The 18796-nt window shown below is 36.0% G+C and overlaps 1 protein-coding gene across 1 annotated transcript; it reads left to right on the forward strand.

Annotated features, from left to right (window-relative positions):
• On the forward strand, positions 1–18743 carry CPNE3 (copine III). The gene is made up of 15 exons (XM_010006415.1): positions 1–134; positions 729–908; positions 1880–1954; positions 2422–2493; positions 3304–3387; positions 4966–5055; positions 8234–8332; positions 10335–10421; positions 11702–11761; positions 12655–12788; positions 13237–13291; positions 13393–13444; positions 14056–14189; positions 16331–16567; positions 18573–18743. The coding sequence occupies exons 1-15, from the start codon at positions 3–5 to the stop codon at positions 18681–18683; spliced, it is 1602 nt and encodes a 533-aa protein (XP_010004717.1). The 5' UTR covers positions 1–2; the 3' UTR covers positions 18684–18743.
• The last annotated feature ends 53 nt before the right edge of the window (positions 18744–18796 follow it).

Here is an 18796-nt window from a genome sequence, read left to right on the forward strand (position 1 = left end):
AAATGGCGGCACAGTGTGTGACGAAGGTGGAACTGACTGTTGCCTGCACCAATCTCTTGGACAGAGATATTGGTTCCAAGTCAGACCCACTGTGTGTGCTTCTCCAGAACACGAGTGGTCAGCAGTGGTATGAGGTACAGTGTGGTGCTTCTCAGGAATTTGTTAAAAACACAGTCTAACATGTTGGACCTTTTAAAACACTGGAGCATATGATGTCACTAATATATTTTAATTATGTACCAGCACTTCTGAGTACTTTTTATTAGATTGTGTCTATAATAATTATACAGGTGGCACACTAATAATTGTTTCCTAAGAAATACTTACACAGGGCTGATTTTTAGTAGTGTTCCCCCAGCCATACGTGGACCAACAGAGGAAGCCTTCCAAATGCTTAAATGTGCTATTATAAATAAAGTACTCCAAAACTAGGGTCTCATCCTGTATTTGACAATATACTATTTTTTTGTTGGTCTTCCCTGTGCAGGAATAGCCAGATACTTCTTACAGGAAGCAAAGAAAAACAGATCCTGAAATCTCTGACTTACAGCAGTGAATTTTGTAATATAATGTCATTATTTGTATTTGACAAAAGGTTTGCAGGAGGATATGGCTTTTATACTTTATACTAAGAAGAGCTTTTGAAAGTCTTTAAGAATATGTTACTTAATTTGAGTACTTGTTTGGTTGGTTAAATACTGGATAAAGTGTTATCTTTCTGACTGCAGGTTGATCGCACAGAAAGAGTTAAGAATTCCTTGAATCCAAAGTTTGCCAAGAAATTCCTAATTGATTACTATTTTGAGATTGTTCAGAAACTAAAATTTGGAATATATGACATTGATAACAAAACCTTTGATCTGAGTGATGATGACTTCTTAGGAGAATTTGAATGTACACTGGGACAAGTAAGTATGCAGATGATTTCCCTTATAATTAAGAAAACATCAGTTAACCACTGATCATTAACTACTTTTATCTTTATTTTATCACTGTGTTCTTGGGTTACTCTTTATGTTGAATAGGATTCCCTTTTTTTTTTCAAGCCTCAGTTCAGTGTATATACATTTTATTTGCAAAGGTCTTGTAGAATAGTGACTGTCCAGAATGCTGTCTGAAAGTAAGTGGACTGTCAATAAGCACTGAATAGTAATTGCTGTTTATTTACTCTAATACTTAAATTCTTATTTTTATGCTCCATAAAAAGAGAACTGGTGTATGGCAACATGAGAGTGTTCACAAGGGCAATGTTAACCTTGTAATTTGCTTTCCACTCAAGGCAGGCAGTGGTTCTGGTTCTGCCTCCTGATTTTAAGTGCATTATGAAGACAGAGGCATTGTGAAATGGAATTCAGTGACAATTTGAAGTTAATAATTCATCCTTAATGTAAAGAAAGACATGTAGAATGAGTAGACACTTCTAAGAAAGCATTGTCTGAAGAGGATAACATAAAATCAACTAGAAACACTGCAGGGAGAGGCTGATGTCTATTTGCATGGCAAACATTGTTTATAAATCTGTTTGCTGAAGCTGTTTTATGAAACATGCCTTGCATGTGTTTGAATAGAACATATGAAAAACTTAAGGACAAGTTGAGATTGAAACTCAAGGTTTGTCATGTATACGTATCGTGTTACTACAAGACATTTTAATGCATACTGCTCCTGAAACTCTGCATGTGTTCATCTACATATGTATTTTAAATTTTTGAAGTGTTATATTTTTGTATTTACAGGAGATCATGGGAAGTACATGTAATGCTGTCATCTTCATGATGAAGGAAAAATTCCTAAAATGAAAATACCGCATTATCTCATCCCTTTGAAAATCTGTTCTGTTGCACTAATAATGCTTCATACTCAAATTTTGTCTTGGCAGATAGTTTCTAGCAGGACTCTGACAAAACCATTAACACTTAAAAATGGCAGACCTGCTGGAAAAGGAAGTATTACGGTAAGACAATACATCTCTTCAGCATTTATCCTTAAATCAAAACATTTAAGGGGTTCTTTATGGGTTTTTTTTCTTTAGTTAGCTAGTAGCTTGAACACAGTGTGTCTGACCTACAGTGCTGAAAAAAGTATCTTCAAACAGAAAAGTTTTCCCTCCACGAATATTTCCTCATCATCCAGAAAGACAGCAGCCCATCTTCTGCATCTCTAAGTCTGATTGCATCCATCCAAATAATTAGAGCATCCGATGTGCTACTGTTTGGGCAGTATCTTTAATCATCAGTCTCATCATCTAGTGAATGACAGTGTGAAATCTAATTGTTCCTCCTTCCCCCACTCCATTTTAATGCTACATTTGTGAGCAACTGCAATTTTTTTAATGGACCTGTTGTAAGACTGTTGTGAATAAAAGAAAACTGTAAAGTTCCTGAATCCAAAATAAGTATTTTGATTTGTTTGCCTATCTAGATTACAGCAGAAGAAGTGAAGGATAACAGGGTGGTTGTATTGGAAGTAGAAGCAAGGAAACTGGACAATAAGGTATTTGGGTGATTGCTGTTCTTTGATAAAGTGATAAAATCAGAATCTTGTCAAACCAGGAAACAAATGTTGTTTCTTATTTTTTGCTGAAATAATTAATTCTATTAAGATTTTTCTTACAGTAAAAACAAACTGAAGAAAGATTGCTTCAGAGTAATTTTTGTTGAGTGTTTTGAAATGAATTATGACATATTTCTGAATAAGACAAGTGCATTGCAGGAATATTCCAGAATAGCACACTTCCATTTAAATATACATCTTTACATTTAGTTATAAAGATAAGGAACTTTTGGTGTCTCCGTTGGTTTGAATTGTTATATAAATAAATTATTACATGTTAGCTCTCTCAAATAAGAGGTAAAGAGTGTACTTGGGGTGTATAAATCCACTATGTTAAATATTTTGAGGCTAAAAATACTGTATTTAGAAAGACTTTTAAAAACAAAATTTTAAGAAGAAAAGTTACTGTTTTCCCCACTTGATTTAAAGATACCTTTTTGAACTGGATGAAAGCCTTAGTTTCTTAACTGCCCATCATAGTACATACTACTGTAAGTATTTTTTTGCTTGAGCTGTCAGTTATTTCATATGTGGACACTGCAGAACTTTTATGCTAAATTGATGGACAAGCCCTATTTTTTCCTCTCTTTCACGAGAGGCAAAAAAATCAGATTTGCATTTCTTTATCTAAAGCTTTTGTTCCCTTAGTATTTAGTTTAGTTTTTGTTAATCCATATTCGTTTTCACTAGCATTTAGTGGCATTCATGCCACAGGCTGTTCTGGGATAATTATTTGTTCTTTAAATACAGGATTTTTTTGGAAAGTCAGATCCATATCTGGAATTCCACAAGCAGACTGGAGATGGAAACTGGGTGATGGTTCACAGAACAGAGGTACAATTTTTTCAGTCAATGATTTAGATATTAAGGTTGTTTGATTTTTTGTGTGTCACAGCACTTAGAGGTACAGTTTCTTACAAAATAAGAGAATGGTCTGTCTGGTAGTTGACATGCAGACCAGTTAGAAATCACCTCAGCCCTTCCACTGATGTTCTGATAAGGACAGGATGTCTGCCTTTCTCTAATTCTGGTTTATGTCATCCTATCTTATAGGAAAATACTTTTTGTTTTTAAACTTTCTGCAGTCTAGAAGAAAACAAATGTTTTTAAAAGGTACTTCATACTCACACAGGGACATTTATTTCAGTGCTACTCTGAGGTTGGAACTTGGCCATTCCCGTGACTGTGCTTAGGTTAGAGTCACGTAGCTTTACCATTTACTAATGAAAGTAATTACACTGATTGCTTGTGTAGCAGGGGCAAACTAAGGATAGTGCAGAGTGAGGGAAAACACAGTTGAGCAGCAGCAGCCTTCCACCCAGGAGAAGCTGCAGAAGTCCCATGGAAGCAACTGGCAGAGTACATTCAAAATGCCTCACTGTAGTGGAAGTTGAGGCCCTAGTCACAGCTGAAGTACTGGGCACATTTGAAGTGGTGACCACGTTAATTCTGAAGGACAGATGTTGAAGCAGTGTTAATCCTTTTTGTGTCAGATTTATAAAAATAGTTTCATCAGGTGGTTCTTCTGCATAAAATATAACTTTTCCATGAGGATTTCAGTCATCTTCAAGTGTCAGTAATGAATCCAGAATGTGCTGTTCCAGCCTGGAATTGTCTGGAGGATGTTCTTTACGTTACAGATTTTAGAAACCTTTTTATGTTCCTAACTGTTATTTACTGTTTTCACTTTCAAAAGGGAGATTTCTTTCTCTGCACTTCTACACTGCTGCAAATATAAGTATTACTATTATTAGGTATTATTAATTAAAAACTGCATGGTGTATGTTGTTTCTTGTGCTTTCTAAGTTCATTATTTGGTGATTGAGTATATTACAGATACTTTCCCATTGAAAAATTATGAAGATCCTTCACTATTATTCTTAAGTATCACTTATTTAGCATCCAGCTTGAGGAACTGTGTGCAGTAGGGTGTCTTTTTATCCTCAAGCACTGTATCTACTTAGCTATACCATGAATTTCTTGAGGGAACATTTGCCTAAGTGGCATTTCAGAATAAATATAAGCTGGAGTGAATCATAATCTCCAGTGCATTGATGTATTTTGAAAATCCAATGTAATTATTCTCCATGTTTTTTTGGTAAGTCACACTGTTACGTATGTTTGTGTGAATATATGTGTGTGCTTTATATTTTTGCAGTGTAGTAGATTAATTATAGAGATCACAGTGCAGTCTAGAAGAATGTTGAATGTAAACATACCATCCGTTTTGGACAATAGTACTGCATGATAGGAATGTTTTGCTTGTGTATATCCTGTATGGGTTGCAGGAAGTGATTGGCAGCAGCATTAGTCAACTGTTTTTGCTTACAAAAATCATGGCATGAAAGTATGACCAATTACAATTAGTCTTGTGATCAGTACTATTCTGGCTTTTTTTTTTTTTTCTTACAGGTTATTAAAAACAATCTGAATCCCGTTTGGAGGCCCTTTAAAATCTCTCTCAATTCTCTGTGTTACAGTGACATGGATAAAGCAATCAAGGTAGTGTATATGAAATGTGTATATTAATCAATGCATTAAAAAAGTAATACGTAGTAAGTGGAAGATGTATTATTCTAATTATTGCCTCTTTATTTTTTCTTTGTTGGAAGTCACAGAGATACATGCATGTTTTAAGCACAAAAATACCTCACATTAGGAATGCATTATTTGGTAGAAGTTGATCTTTGAAAGTCTGGCAAACCAGTTCAATACAAGTAGCTTTGAAATGTCCAATTTATTTTCCCATTTAGATGGTACAGTTCATGTTGCACCAGCCAGTATTGGTGGTGTTAAGATACTGTATAGTGAAAGATGTGTGATAAAGGCTAGAATATGCTTTGCTGTATCTTATGCATCTTGTAATACTTTATTACTGGTGCAACAGGGAACATCTAATACACTGAGATAACAGATGTGGACCAGATGTATCCTGTGGATATGAGGTGTAGCAGTTTTTCTCCTCAGATAAAACTTTCTGTGAAAAAGTCAACCAGACCTGTCTTTCAACTCTTTGTATCTTCAAATCTTGAATAAATCATGTTTAACTTATGCTTGTTGTTCTTCTGGAATTTCATTTAGGGGAAACTAAATAACCAATAAAAATGCCATTTACAAGCTATTAAGAACATGTGAGGAAGCTGATATTTTAGCATTTGAAAAAAAAACCCCAAATGAAACAAACCACTGTACTTGCTATTCTTCCTCTGGCAAGGAAGAATGAGAGCATGATCTGCAGTTGTCAGATATTAGTCATATGACTTGGGGCACTCCTGGAAAATACTTAACACCAACAGGTATCTGAGTGTTACAAGCACCTGTATAGATTTAAATATGTAATTATAGAGCAGATGAATTAACAACTTTACAAGCCCAGAACATGCTTCTCTTGCTGCTTATCTGTTTTTTAATTCTCTCATTCTGTCTTTCCTTTTCCCAAAAATAGCTGTAACACCTCTTACATTTCAGTATACTGTAAACATGTTTTTCAGTGAAGAGCCATGCTAAAAGTATTAACTATTGATTAAAGTATATCTATTAAGATTGAGTTGATCTCAACTTTATAATCATTTTAATGAAGTCAGTTATTTGGAGTCTTACCTCAGAAGTGCAGGCTTATTTCCAAAGAAAATAGATTTTAGCTGGAGTTGTTAGCGACTTGCAGACAGACAGGAGGATTCTGTCCTTCCTTAGAAACCAATGAGCTATCACTTCAAACATTAAAATGCAGACAGAATTGTATTACAGTGTTATGAAGGATTAAACAATACTTTTGACACTTTCATATGCACACAGTTGCCTCCGTTATGGGCTGTTTGTAAGTAAACCCACCAACTTTTCCATAATGAGTGGCTTTTCATCTGTTTAATGACTTAGTTTGTGTATCCCCAGCAATGCACAAACCAAGTTGATTCTTTATCTTCTAGATTTATTGATACTTGTAGTGTGAGTGTGTTTGCAGTTGGTGAAGTTCTTCTGTTTTGAAAATGTGAACCTTTCATCTGGAGCAAACATGCCTAGTTCTGCTGACTAAAATATATATGCAATTTTATAACATGCTTCCCTAGCACTGTTGTGTGTGTAGGTGAGCATATGTGGAACGAAAGAAATATTTGTCTTGCCTGGAGTAAGTAGTGATAATTGGCTTGGATGGGTCAAATATATCAAGCAAGACAAAGTTTAAACCCTTAAAAGGAAAAAAAAGAAATAATTGTACCAACTGTGAACTTGCATAATAACTTTTGGATCAGGAAATGTCTTCAGTTTTCAATTCAAGGCACTGAGGCACTTGCCTCAGGATTGGATTGGCTTAATTTATGGCATTCAAAATAATTTTTAGAGCATCTGTCATGAACATGGTCTGGTACTGTGGCTGTTTGTATGAGATTTAAGTTGCTATTCAGTGCATGTGCATGCATTTTATTTATTTAGTAGTGCATTCAGAACGTTGTAGGAGTAGTGCAAACTGCAACTTAGAGGCTTGTTCTGCTGAGTGTAGAACTTGCAGTCTATGCATCATATTTTGTACTTCAACATTATTGTCTATTTTCAGAAAGTTAATTCCTCTCAAAAGCTCAAGTGTATGTTGAGGTTGTTTGCTTTACTTTGTTATTTCTGAATGAAGTGGCCAAGTAATTAGCTAACTGGTTTCTGGAATATAACGTAGGAGTTTTTCAGTCTGGAAAGATGGATGTGACAATAACTGTTAAGTTCAAGCCATTATATATTCAGAAAAGTTCTTGAAGTTTGTGTTTTTATTCTAACTTTGACTCTTGATTTATTATTGTTATTATTCATAATAATTATTACATTATTTTAAGTAGTTTTTCTGTGATTTAATTAAGTTAGTTAGGATGTCTGTTACTAAACTGAGGTAAAATATCAGAAGCAAATTAAATTACCATATGTTATAGATAAATAGCTTTGTGTCTAGAAAGGTGGTTGTAGCACATTCATAAGTTGAGCTTTAAAAAAACAAACTTGAGGACAGTATAAAGTAACAGTGGTAAAATATTACTCAGTCAAATAGAACAAAGTATTTTGGTTGATATTCAGATTCATGATGTGTGGGTCATAGTGACTGTTTAAACTTGCTAATCAAAAAAAAACCTGAAGTCTTGTTTCTAGATTTAGGGCTGAGCCTTCTTACATTTTTAAATTCTGACTTATCTTGAAGATTAGTAAAGTAATATATGAAGTATTAATACAACTCTTGTGATGACCAAATAACTGGTTATTTTTTTTAGCTGGATGCTCAGAGATAATTATATTTCCTTAATACCTCTGAAAATCTAAATCTCTTAATCCATGATGACAGTAAAAAACCTACAGATTGTCTTTCTACTCCTCGTGATACGTCCTCACTCCCAAAATGTAGTTTAATACAATTGATGTCAGGTCCTGCTGGACCTGACACTGCTTAGTGTTTTTGTCTCTCATTCACGTCAGTGAAAGATCTGATCTGAAAGTGGGTGGTTTGACCTTTACCAAATCTTAATCTCTAATTCTTAGGTGCAGCTCTGTGTAATTCTAAGACTTCAGTGTGAGAAAACAGGATATAAGAGATTTAGAAATGTTTTGAATGTTAGGTTTGCCAGAACTAGAAATGCCATTGCATTATTTATTGCTTTTGTAGGGCCATTTCAGTTACTAACACTGAGTAATAATGCTTTGTTTTTAGGTTGAGTGCTATGACTATGATAGTGATGGGTCTCATGATCTCATAGGAAGTTTTCAAACTACAATGTCAAATCTGAAGGAAGCATCACGCTCTTCACCTGTAAGTCTTACATAGTCTAAGCTGCAGGTTTGTTTTTGATAAGCTGTAATTTTGGAGCAAAACTTGTATCTCTTGATTTGCAGGTATCAAAGTTGATACAAAGTTGATACCCTTTATCAATGCTACTATAGTTGAGGCTGACTCAGCATTTTCATTATGCATTGACTTTCCTTGGATTAATATCTTGGTTACAGTTTTTAATCTTACACACACCAAGCTGTCAACACAAATGGATTTCAGTAATCATAAAAATACAGAAATGAAATTCAGGTTGTCAAAGATAGAATGCAGTACAAATGTCACTACAGTGAAAAGGCCAAAGCTTGTAATATTTTTTTCAGGTTTTACAAAGTCCTTTATTTCAAGTATGGCATTTATCAACTATCCTGTGTATTTTATTGAATATGAAAAAATTCAACGTTTGTGCCACTGCACAAAATTGAATGTGCTACATTAGGTGGCTCTTTTTTCAAGTGAAATTACTCTTCCTGTTCTGATGAACTGTAACAATTTAAAAACCTTTTAACAGACAAGTTTTTAATTTAGAGGAAAGGTGGCATAGCAACCTTAACAACAGAGTCTTTGTTTTATGGACATGTATGTTGTCAAAGTATTTTATAATATTTCCTTTATTTCTGTAAAGCCGTCATATCTGTTACTGCGTTAGTAATCACGGGATATATTGAGTGCCTACTTGTACTTTTCTGATATCTTGAGTATTGCATTTGAATTAAATTCTCAGAGCTGCTGAATGTGAAAAGTCAACCTTGACTGTAGTGGTTTTTTCGATTGCTGCTTTGTGCCCTGCCATGTTTTTCTTCTAGATACCTGTTTCTGAATTAATTTTGAATGATGCATGGTTCAGTTTAATGCTTCTTAAGGTTTTATATTGTTTGTAAGGAATTGTGAACTCGTGTCATACACATGCAATCCATATTCTGCCTGTTGGAACTCTTAGGTGTTTTTCTCATTTATTATTCTATATTTTCAGGGGCAGATTGTATCAGTTTACCTTTCAATTCTGCTCTTACTATTATTGTAATTAAAGTGTGCAAAAAACCCCACAACCCAATGGGAGAGCAGAAGGATTTAATACAATTTATTTTTCTGCTTTTTAAAATGAAGATTTTATGAATCTTTTAAAAAGATTTTTTTCTTCATTTATTTTTTAATTTAAAAATAAAAAGTTGCACTTCTGTTATAGAACAGTATTGTAACTTAAACAAATCTAGTAGGTTGGTATGTTCACATTTTCGAGCACATATTTTTTTGTTAGAACTGTGATAGAGAGTTCCTGTGAAGTGTGATGCATGGTATATAAAGGCACCTTGAGAATACAAATTTGTTGTGGTCTCTTTTGAATTAAAAAAAAAGGTGTTTTAAGTTATAATCTGCATCTGCTGGCTTTGAAAAAGCTTTAAGAAAGTTGTTTTCATTAGAACTATGACTACACATCTACTAAGTAACATTGCTGTGACAGTAAGATGAAGTGAAGAGACAACACAAATTATGTGCTCCAGGTTTCTTCTGCTTTTAAAAGGAACTAACCTATAATGATCTGATTGATCATGATCTGATTGATTTGATAATGTCTGAAATATTTCAACAACTGATCCTGGAAAGTTTAAACAAATACTTTTTATTTCGTAAGTTACTGCCATGGCTTCTGGAAGCAGTGATGCTTTGCCTGAATCGTCATATCTTTACCAAAAAGAGTTGTTAGCAGAATTCTCAGAGGGAAAATGGTACAGAATGTCTTTGTCTGGTCAAAATACAGCTGTCTAAATAAACATTTTGTAAGCTTTTGGGTAAGTCAGGATTTGTATCTTTATAACGGTGTTTTTCTTGCTGCTTTTAGGCAGGCTGGATTTACTTTTGCTTGACAAATAAACTGCATTTTTAATACAAGCCCAAAGTATAATGCCTAGAATAAATAATATTTTAATTTATTCCATAAATTATATTTATAGTGCTTTTGTTGGCTTTGTTTGCATTCATGCAGGTTGAATTTGAGTGTATCAATGAGAAGAAAAAACAGAAGAAAAAAAACTACAAAAACTCTGGCATTGTGAGCGTTAAGCACTGCGAGGTCAGTAATAAACTGGTATGACTGTTTCTAAGTGTTCAAGAATAACAACTCTTATCTAGTGTGCCGTCACCCTCAAACTGTAAGAAACTTTCAAATGTCTGAAAGTTCCAAGTATTTATTTAAATAAATGTTTAAAGGCTCTATTTCATATAAGGTGACAGATTGACAGCTGAATCATGTGTCTGTCCTCTTCTGACCCCTCACTTTCTTTCTCTTGAACATACCATCTGTATGGCAAAGGTTACTTACCAATTTTTTTGGCCATTCCTCAACCACTGCATTTCCCAAATAGTGACCCAACAGCATCCTGGCCTGTATCAGGAGTAGTGTGGCCAGCAAGAGTAGGAAAGTGATCATGCACCTGTACTCAGCCCTGGTGAGGCCACACCTTGAGTACTGTGTTCAGTTTTGGGTCCTTCACTACAAGAAGGACATTGAAGTGCTGGACCATCTCCAGAGGAGAGCTACCAAGCTGGTGAAGGGTCTAGAGAACAAGTCATACGAGGAGTGGCTGAGGAAAATGAGGTTGTTTGGTCTGAAGAAGAGGAGGCTAAGGGGAGACCTTATTGACCTCTACAACTACCTGAAAGGAGGTTGTAGAGAGGTGGGTGCTGGCCTTTTCTGCCAAGTAACAAGTGATAAGACAAGAGGAAATGGCCTCAAGTTGTGTCAGGGGAGGTTTAGATTGGATATTAGGAAGAATTTCTATACTGAAAGAATGGCCAGATACTGGAACAGGCTTCCCAGGGAGGTGGTGGAGTCATCATCCCTGGACTTATTCAAGAAATGTAGATGTGGTACTTCAGGGCATGCTCTAAGGGCAAAGGTTATTGGAGTTTTTTGTGGATATTTTTTTTGGTGGAGTGTGTGTGGTTGGTTGTGGGGGTTTTTTTGGGTTTTGCTTTTTTTGTTTGTTGTTGGTTTTGTGTTGCTGGTTGGACTTGGTGATTTCAGAGGTCCTTTCCAGCCAGGATGAAATAGTTTATGGTGAATTAAAATCTGGTAAGACTATCAAAATATGTTTTTTTATAAAAGGTAATGCTTTTGGAGCTGCTTCACTGTTTGTAATTTTGTATAAAGCCTTATACTGATGCGCGTTGTGATGGCACATGCTGTAAATATCCTCACTGCAGTGGGTGGTTGGGATATCTAGAGAGTAAAAATACTGCTTTGCATGGTTAGAGGTAAAAAATCTGGAGCCTCAAGATTTGCGGCAATAATACTGTTTTCCTCACATTGAAAAAAAAAAGTTAATTTCTATGTTTAACTCCTATTTTTAGATCATAGTAGAATGCACATTCCTTGATTACATCATGGGTGGGTGCCAGCTGAATTTCACAGTAAGTTAATTAAGGTATATAAAGTATCTTGAGTTTTGGAACAAACGGAAACGTATAATGTATTGACTGTGCTCTTCATTTGATTATTGTGGTTTTTTGGTTTGCTTTGTTCTGTAGTGTGGAGGAGGGAAGCCATTTTGCCAGAGTCTGTTTAGTCTGTTGTTTTCTTTACTCATGGCACAAAGTTCTGAACCTGTGGCTATGTTGATTAGGAACTAGCTGAGCTATGTGAATGAAGACCATGGAGAAATTTAGTTCTCTGATTTACTCTTCATAAGGATTCCTTTTTTAGTTTTCCTTTCTCCTTCCTCTAACCAAAGATTTTACTTTTGTCCTTGATGGTGGTTTTCAAGGCCCTTTGCTTAACGAAAGAAACACAGAAGAAATCATGTGGGTTAGGATCCTTAAGTTATGTGATTCGGGAACCAAATGCAGCACAAATAGCAGGAAGATGTCTTCACCCTGGAAATAGGCCTCATCACCAAAGCAGAGAAGACCCACTGAGATCAGAGAAAGGTCTCTAAGCTTCTGTAGTTTCTTGCTAGTCATACCTCTGAGAGGAAAGATGTGTATGGCAAGGTAAGAGACTGAAATTAGTTTAACAGCAGTTGAAGAGCTGCTGTTAATGGTAGCTGCAAGTAAACATAATGAAAACCAGACACGTGAAAGTCATTTCAGCCCTTCTGAGACATGCAAAGATTCTGCTGGTTTTGTAGTGGTGTTTTCAAAATGTTAATATTCCAAGAAACCTGCACATAATTATTGTGCCTGTTAGATTTGTAGTTGTCCTGGTAACTACTGTTACTTCCATGATTTTAAGTTTGGCTTTGCCAGAGATAAGAAATACATTTTTGCCTCTAACAGCAGTTTGATACAAATTTTGCTTTTGACAGGTCGGCATAGACTTTACAGGCTCCAATGGAGACCCTCGCTCTCCAGACTCTCTGCATTACCTCAGCCCTAATGGAGTTAATGAATACCTAACAGCCATCTGGTCTGTAGGACTAGTCATTCAGGATTATGACACGTAAGTGTAAATGTTGTTTAAATAATTTTTTAAATATGCATACATTTTTGTGGTAGTTTCTTAAACCAGTGTTGAAGATGCCAGCAAATATATCAGAATGAAACTTCTGAGCTAAAATGTAGAACTACAAAAGACTTCATAATTGCTGCACAATCACACAATCACAAGCAGAAGCTTGTGTTTACAGCAGACAAGTAAGGCTTTTTATCTGTGATGTGAAGAGCAGCATTAATTTAAACAAATGCTTACATTCTTGCCAATTTGGTGTTAAGGACTGGTTTTGGTTCTATTAAAAGTTACGGGGAATTTTCGTTTAATTTTGCCTCTTAATGCTTACGAAACAGCTTTTTTAATGATCAAAAGCAGCACTGATTAGCTAAACTTACTGAACTATGACAGCTATTGAAGAAAGACACTCAGTTCGTTTTCTTTACAATTGCTTTTTTAGAGATAAGATGTTTCCAGCCTTTGGATTTGGTGCACAAATTCCTCCTTCCTTTCAGGTAATGGAGTATGTAAATGCACTACAGAAGTGAACTGAAAGCATTTACTTCGGGAGGAGATTGCATATTCAGTCTTGACTATGTCCTTTTTGTATTGACAGGTGTCTCATGAGTTCCCATTAAATTTTAACCCATCAAACCCATTCTGCAATGGTAAGTCTAAGAAAGTAACAACAGACCTAGAGAATAAAATGTCCAAGATGAAGGGGGTAAAAATACTTGAAATGTGAACTGTGAAGCATGTTGTTCTAATTTAACAGTGAGTTTAGTTGTGTAGCAGGAAACTGTTTTATAATTGTTTTCTTATTTTCTAGAAAAATAGCATTTGGCTTCTTTTCTGTAATGACTTGTGAAAAATTTGTTTTAAGCAGCTAGGGCACAGCACAGGTAAGATGGGAACAGTTCTCTCACGTTGTCAAAGCCATTTCATTCTACTTCAGTGCTGTCATGGAGTTGTCTGGTTTCAGTGTGATGCTGCTAGTGCTTGTTCAGCTCCCACACACTGCCAGGTGAAGAGAACTGTTGTGATTCAGTTACACATGCTTGGGTGGGCAGTAGTTGGTCTTTCTTTGAAGCTTGTTAAGTATGTGTGTTAAGCATGGGTCAAGCTGAAGACCTCTGTTGTTCATGAATAATTTATTTTTTTCATCATGGTTAGCCTTTAAATTACTGATACATGCAGTGTTTTGGGAAGAGTGAATCCTTCAAAATGTTCTAATTCTAATGTGAGAAAAAAATTAATACAGTCTCTTTGTGTTCTCTAGGAATCCAAGGCATTGTTGAAGCGTATCGGGCTTGTCTTCCTCAAGTGAGGTTATATGGACCAACAAATTTTTCTCCAATTATAAATCATGTAGCAAGATTTGCTGCTGCAGCTACACAACAGCAAACAGCATCTGTAAGTTCTTTATGGTAGCATGTGTATTGTTCTTACTTTTTTCTTTCCCTTCTAGTTTACAAATACTATTTCTCTTTCAATCTTTTAAGTGTACTTGTTTCAGCAGCTGGACATTTACCTTGCAAATGGGTGTTTGGCACCCTTAAGGGTATAAAAGGAGATAAAAGCTAACTGATTTTGCAGATTGTTCACAACAGTTTTCTCCTAAGTTAACTAAGCTCTTCAGAGTTGATATTTCAACTTAAAAATGCACAGAACCTGTGTGCTTATCTTCTGTTCAAAGCTCGTGCAGCATTATACAGGTGTTAAAGTCTAATTAAAGCCTTTGCATAGAGGACAGGGATTTAACTGCAGAGGAGAAAAGTCAACTAGACCTTGTTTTACATCAGATAGCTGAAAGAATTAGGTATTGAAGAAATGAAGCACATTTCTGATGAGATGTAGGTACCAATATAGATAATTAACTGCCCTTACTATAAAGCTTTAGATGCTCTATGTGCTGTGCCCTCCTCTCTTATACATGTGAGGTGTTGACCATATTCAGAAATAGGAAGTCTGATGAGCAAGTCTTGATTATCAAATAATTTACATAATAATCCATGCAAGTTCAGCAAAGCTGAAGCCGTATCTGTCCTAATTCATTGATGATAGCAAAAGCCGGTATCTCCAATGTTATGTAAAATCAGAAAATAGGATTAGCTGGTTTTGCAAATTAAAGTACCTGTGAAAACCACTTTGGAAAAGAGTTATGGATTTTCATATACCAAGTGGTTTATAAGCTTTTGCTTTGGTAGTCTTTCAGAAGTAACTATCGTGTATATATATATAACTATATATATAATTATCATGTATATATATATATATATAAATATTTAAATATTTATATATGTATGTAGCAAAATCTCTTGTACTTTTCTTTTTACTGTGAGGGCAATAAGCCTAGCAAGAGATTTATTGAAAGGGTGTACTGAAGAAATATTGGTGTCTGGCCATTCAATGCATATCATAGGTATTTTGGGTTGGGTTTTGGTTCTGGGGTTGTTTTGGTTTTGTTTTTTTCTTTACAGTATAGGGCAAGCATAAGAAGAGAGAAATCCAATGTGATGTGCTATAATGCTGTTTGGCATAGCTTTCTGTGATCATGGTTGCTTTGGATTCTTGCTGGAGTCAGGGAATGGAGTAGGGGGGGCAATGAGAAAAGGCAACACTTGAACACAGGAAATAAGGGAAAACGATTACTTTGGAGGTAGGGAAGGGAAGATGAGAAGCAAAGTACAGAAGATGAAGACTTCTAAGAATACTGGGAGTACCTTTGTAATTTGAATTTTGCTGCCCAGTAATCATCTGAAACAAAATGATTGAGAGAAGACTGTAAGTTCAAAAAGTGTTTGCTTATTTCTGAACTTATTTCTTTTAGCTTATTTTTGATACTTCAATCCGGAACAGAGGCTAAGATGCCAACTTTCAGAAGCCCTGGCAGTATAGTGGAAGCAACTCAAGTGGTGTTTAATAAATTACTGAAGTACTGCAAGGTGGTCTCAGGTGCCTTTGTAATTAACTTCATAAAGCAGCTAGAAAACATGATTAAAGGAATTTGAAAATGAGCATGCTGTTTTTCAGCAGAAAAAGATGTGTTTTAATCCATATTTAGAATTTTAGAGATACACTGAAAAAATGAAGGCCTGTTCCATTACCCATGGTAGCACTCTGTTGTTGATCTGTTTTTAACTGAATGAAGCTCAGGGTAGCATTAATAGACCAGAAAGGAAACAAATTACAAGTTTTACAGGTGTAATCTGTTCATAACCTCAACAAAGTGCTCTCTTATTCCAGAACAAATACTTGGAAGATACTTGGTTAACTGTTGGCTTGTCTGGGGGTTTTGGCAAGGAGAAGGATGATACCACGGGGTTTTTGAGAGTTGTCTGTTTAAAGTTTACTTCTTTCAAAAGATTGATATGTTGTCCTTAAAAATTTCTTTAGACTGTAGAGATGTAGCCTAACCACGGCTTTTAAAATTCAATGAGTTCATTCAACATGCTCAAAGTGACACCAGTATGTAGTTTGTATATGCTTTTTTCTAAGTGCATGCCTGTGTTTTTTATTTCTTTGTCCTAACACAGTATTTATTAATTTGACAGCAATACTTTATACTTCTAATAATAACGGATGGTGTGATAACAGACCTTGATCAAACTCGAACTGCCATAGTTAATGCTTCAAAGTTGCCCATGTCCATTATCATTGTTGGTGTTGGAGGAGCAGACTTTGATGCCATGGAGTTCCTTGATGGTGACAATGGAGTTCTTAGGTCCTCATCAGGAGAACCAGCTGTCAGAGACATTGTCCAGTTTGTGCCATTCAGGAAGTTCCAAAGTGTAAGTAATCTCAATGGCAGAGTCATCATGGGTTTTCTAGGGTATCCTAAGTATAGTCCTAAGTTTTTGCAGTGTCTGTAGAATCAGCTCTGAAGTCTGAGATGAGCTTTTATCAAATGCTAAAAAGTAGGGACAGAAGACTTCAGCATCTGTAGAATTTCAATTAGGTGAGATGATTCGTGTTCGATAAGACTCATTATCTGCCTTGGGCACTGCATTTCTGAGAAGCTGCTGCACTGGCCAGCAGGGCCAGGGAGGTGATTCTGCCCATCTACTCTGCTCTGGTTAGACCCCATCTGGAATACTGTGTACAGTTCTGGTGCCTTCAGCACAAGAAAGATATAGACCTGTTGGAAAGGGTCCAGAGAAGGGCCACCAAGATGATTAAAGACCTGAAGCACCTCTGCTATGAAGACATGCTGAGAAAGTTGAGGCTGTTCAGCCTGGAGAGAGAAGGCTCCGGGGAGACATTATAGCACCTTCCAGTACTTGAAGAGGGCCAGCAGGAAAGCTGAGAAGGGGCTTTTCATCAGAGAAGATAGTGGTAGGACAAGGGGTTATGGTTTTAGACTGAGAGAGGTGAGATTTAGGTTAGATATTAGGAAGAAATTCTTCACTCTAAGGGTGATGAGGAACTGGAATGGGTTGCCCAGGGAGGTTGTTGATGCCCCATCCCTGGAGGTTTTTATGGCTTTTTTAAGGTTTTTTAAGGTTGGGTGAAGTTTTGTGCAACCTGATCTAGTGGTAGGGTTCCATGCTCATGGCAGGGGGGGTTGGAACTTGATTTTTAAGGTCCCTTCTGACATTAATGATTCTATGAATGTAAATCTCCCTCAGATTTGATTAAACAAATGGATGTGTTATTCATTTGGAAGAACTGTGGTTGTGAGGAAATACCGTGGTTTTGTTCTTATGGAAAAGGATGGATGTAAGGGTGGATGCTAATTTGTAAATTTGGATTAGTCGCACATTTTAGTGCAGTGTTAAAATTCAAGACTAAATCAGGGAGTTCGTAATCAGTGGAAATTGTTCATGAGCACATTAGTGATGATAGTTTTCATTTTTATCAAAGCAAACATGCAAAAAAAATAGCCAGTGAAAGAATGGAGTCTTGTTTTTGGTTTTTGGTTTTTTTTTTCCTGCAGAAACCAAAATATATACACAGGCTGATATAGCCTGGCTTTTCAATGTCATATCGCTGGAAAAAATTGATTTTGAATAAAACATACAACATTAAAATTTCCTCAGGATGAGGAAGATCAATCATTTTATTTCCATCCTAATATGTTCTAATTTGGTTTTCTTTCTTAGTACTAACACTGTTATTAATACTCTTTATATCTCCTTGATTTGTCTTTGTATTTTTACTTTTGATACAAGTTCTTTGTTTAATCTTAGAGCAACTTAGGCAAACTGAAAGGAGGAGAGCAAACTTAATATAGAATATGCATACTGAACAGTGCACTTGGAGGTAAACTAACTAGAGTCAATATTCAGTATAAAATTATGTATTCAAATACTTGCGGAGGAGGTGCTTGTTTTCCCCATGGATCTTCCGGTCTTACATTAAAAACTTTTTATCTCTAGAAGAGCTGCTCTGTAACAATACAGTGGTAGATGACACTTGGTGCAAAAGCTTGACGTTGATTAGACAAGCCCCTGAAGGATCATCCTTAGCAGTTAGTGCCAGTGTGTTTAGATGGCTGAAGTTCATGTCTGCACTCTGTGTGTGTGTTTTGTGACAAAAGGTGTCATATGCCATGGCAGCCCTTTGTGCATCCAACTCCTGATACCTAATGGAACAAGGCAGCCAGCCTGTTCCTTGTAACGGGAGTGAGCAGGTAAAGATGTCAGGGAAGCAACACATCAAGGGTGTTGTATAAAGTCTTCTGTAAAATGTCAAGACTTCAAAGTGGCCTATTAGGGGGGGTGTTTCTTATTCCTCTTAGGATCTCCTTTAACAGCTGATGGAAACTGAAACTTTGTGTTCTTTATTTTTTGTCAGTCTCCCAAAGAAGCTCTGGCGCAGTGTGTTCTGGCAGAAGTCCCCCAACAAGTGGTGAACTACTTCAGCACATACAAACTGCAGCCTCCCAACAATCCTGCTGCAAAGTGAATGGGCTGAGCAGGAGAGCTGAGACTTTGTGCTTGCTTTATTTGCTGTATCTACAGACTTTGGTTCTCAAGATCCTTCTGCATACATGTATACACACCTCTGTTAGCTTTTAC

Source organism: Chaetura pelagica, unplaced genomic scaffold (assembly GCF_000747805.2).
Source record: "Chaetura pelagica isolate M959 unplaced genomic scaffold, ChaPel_1.0 scaffold76, whole genome shotgun sequence".
NCBI classification, from domain to species: domain Eukaryota; kingdom Metazoa; phylum Chordata; class Aves; order Apodiformes; family Apodidae; genus Chaetura; species Chaetura pelagica.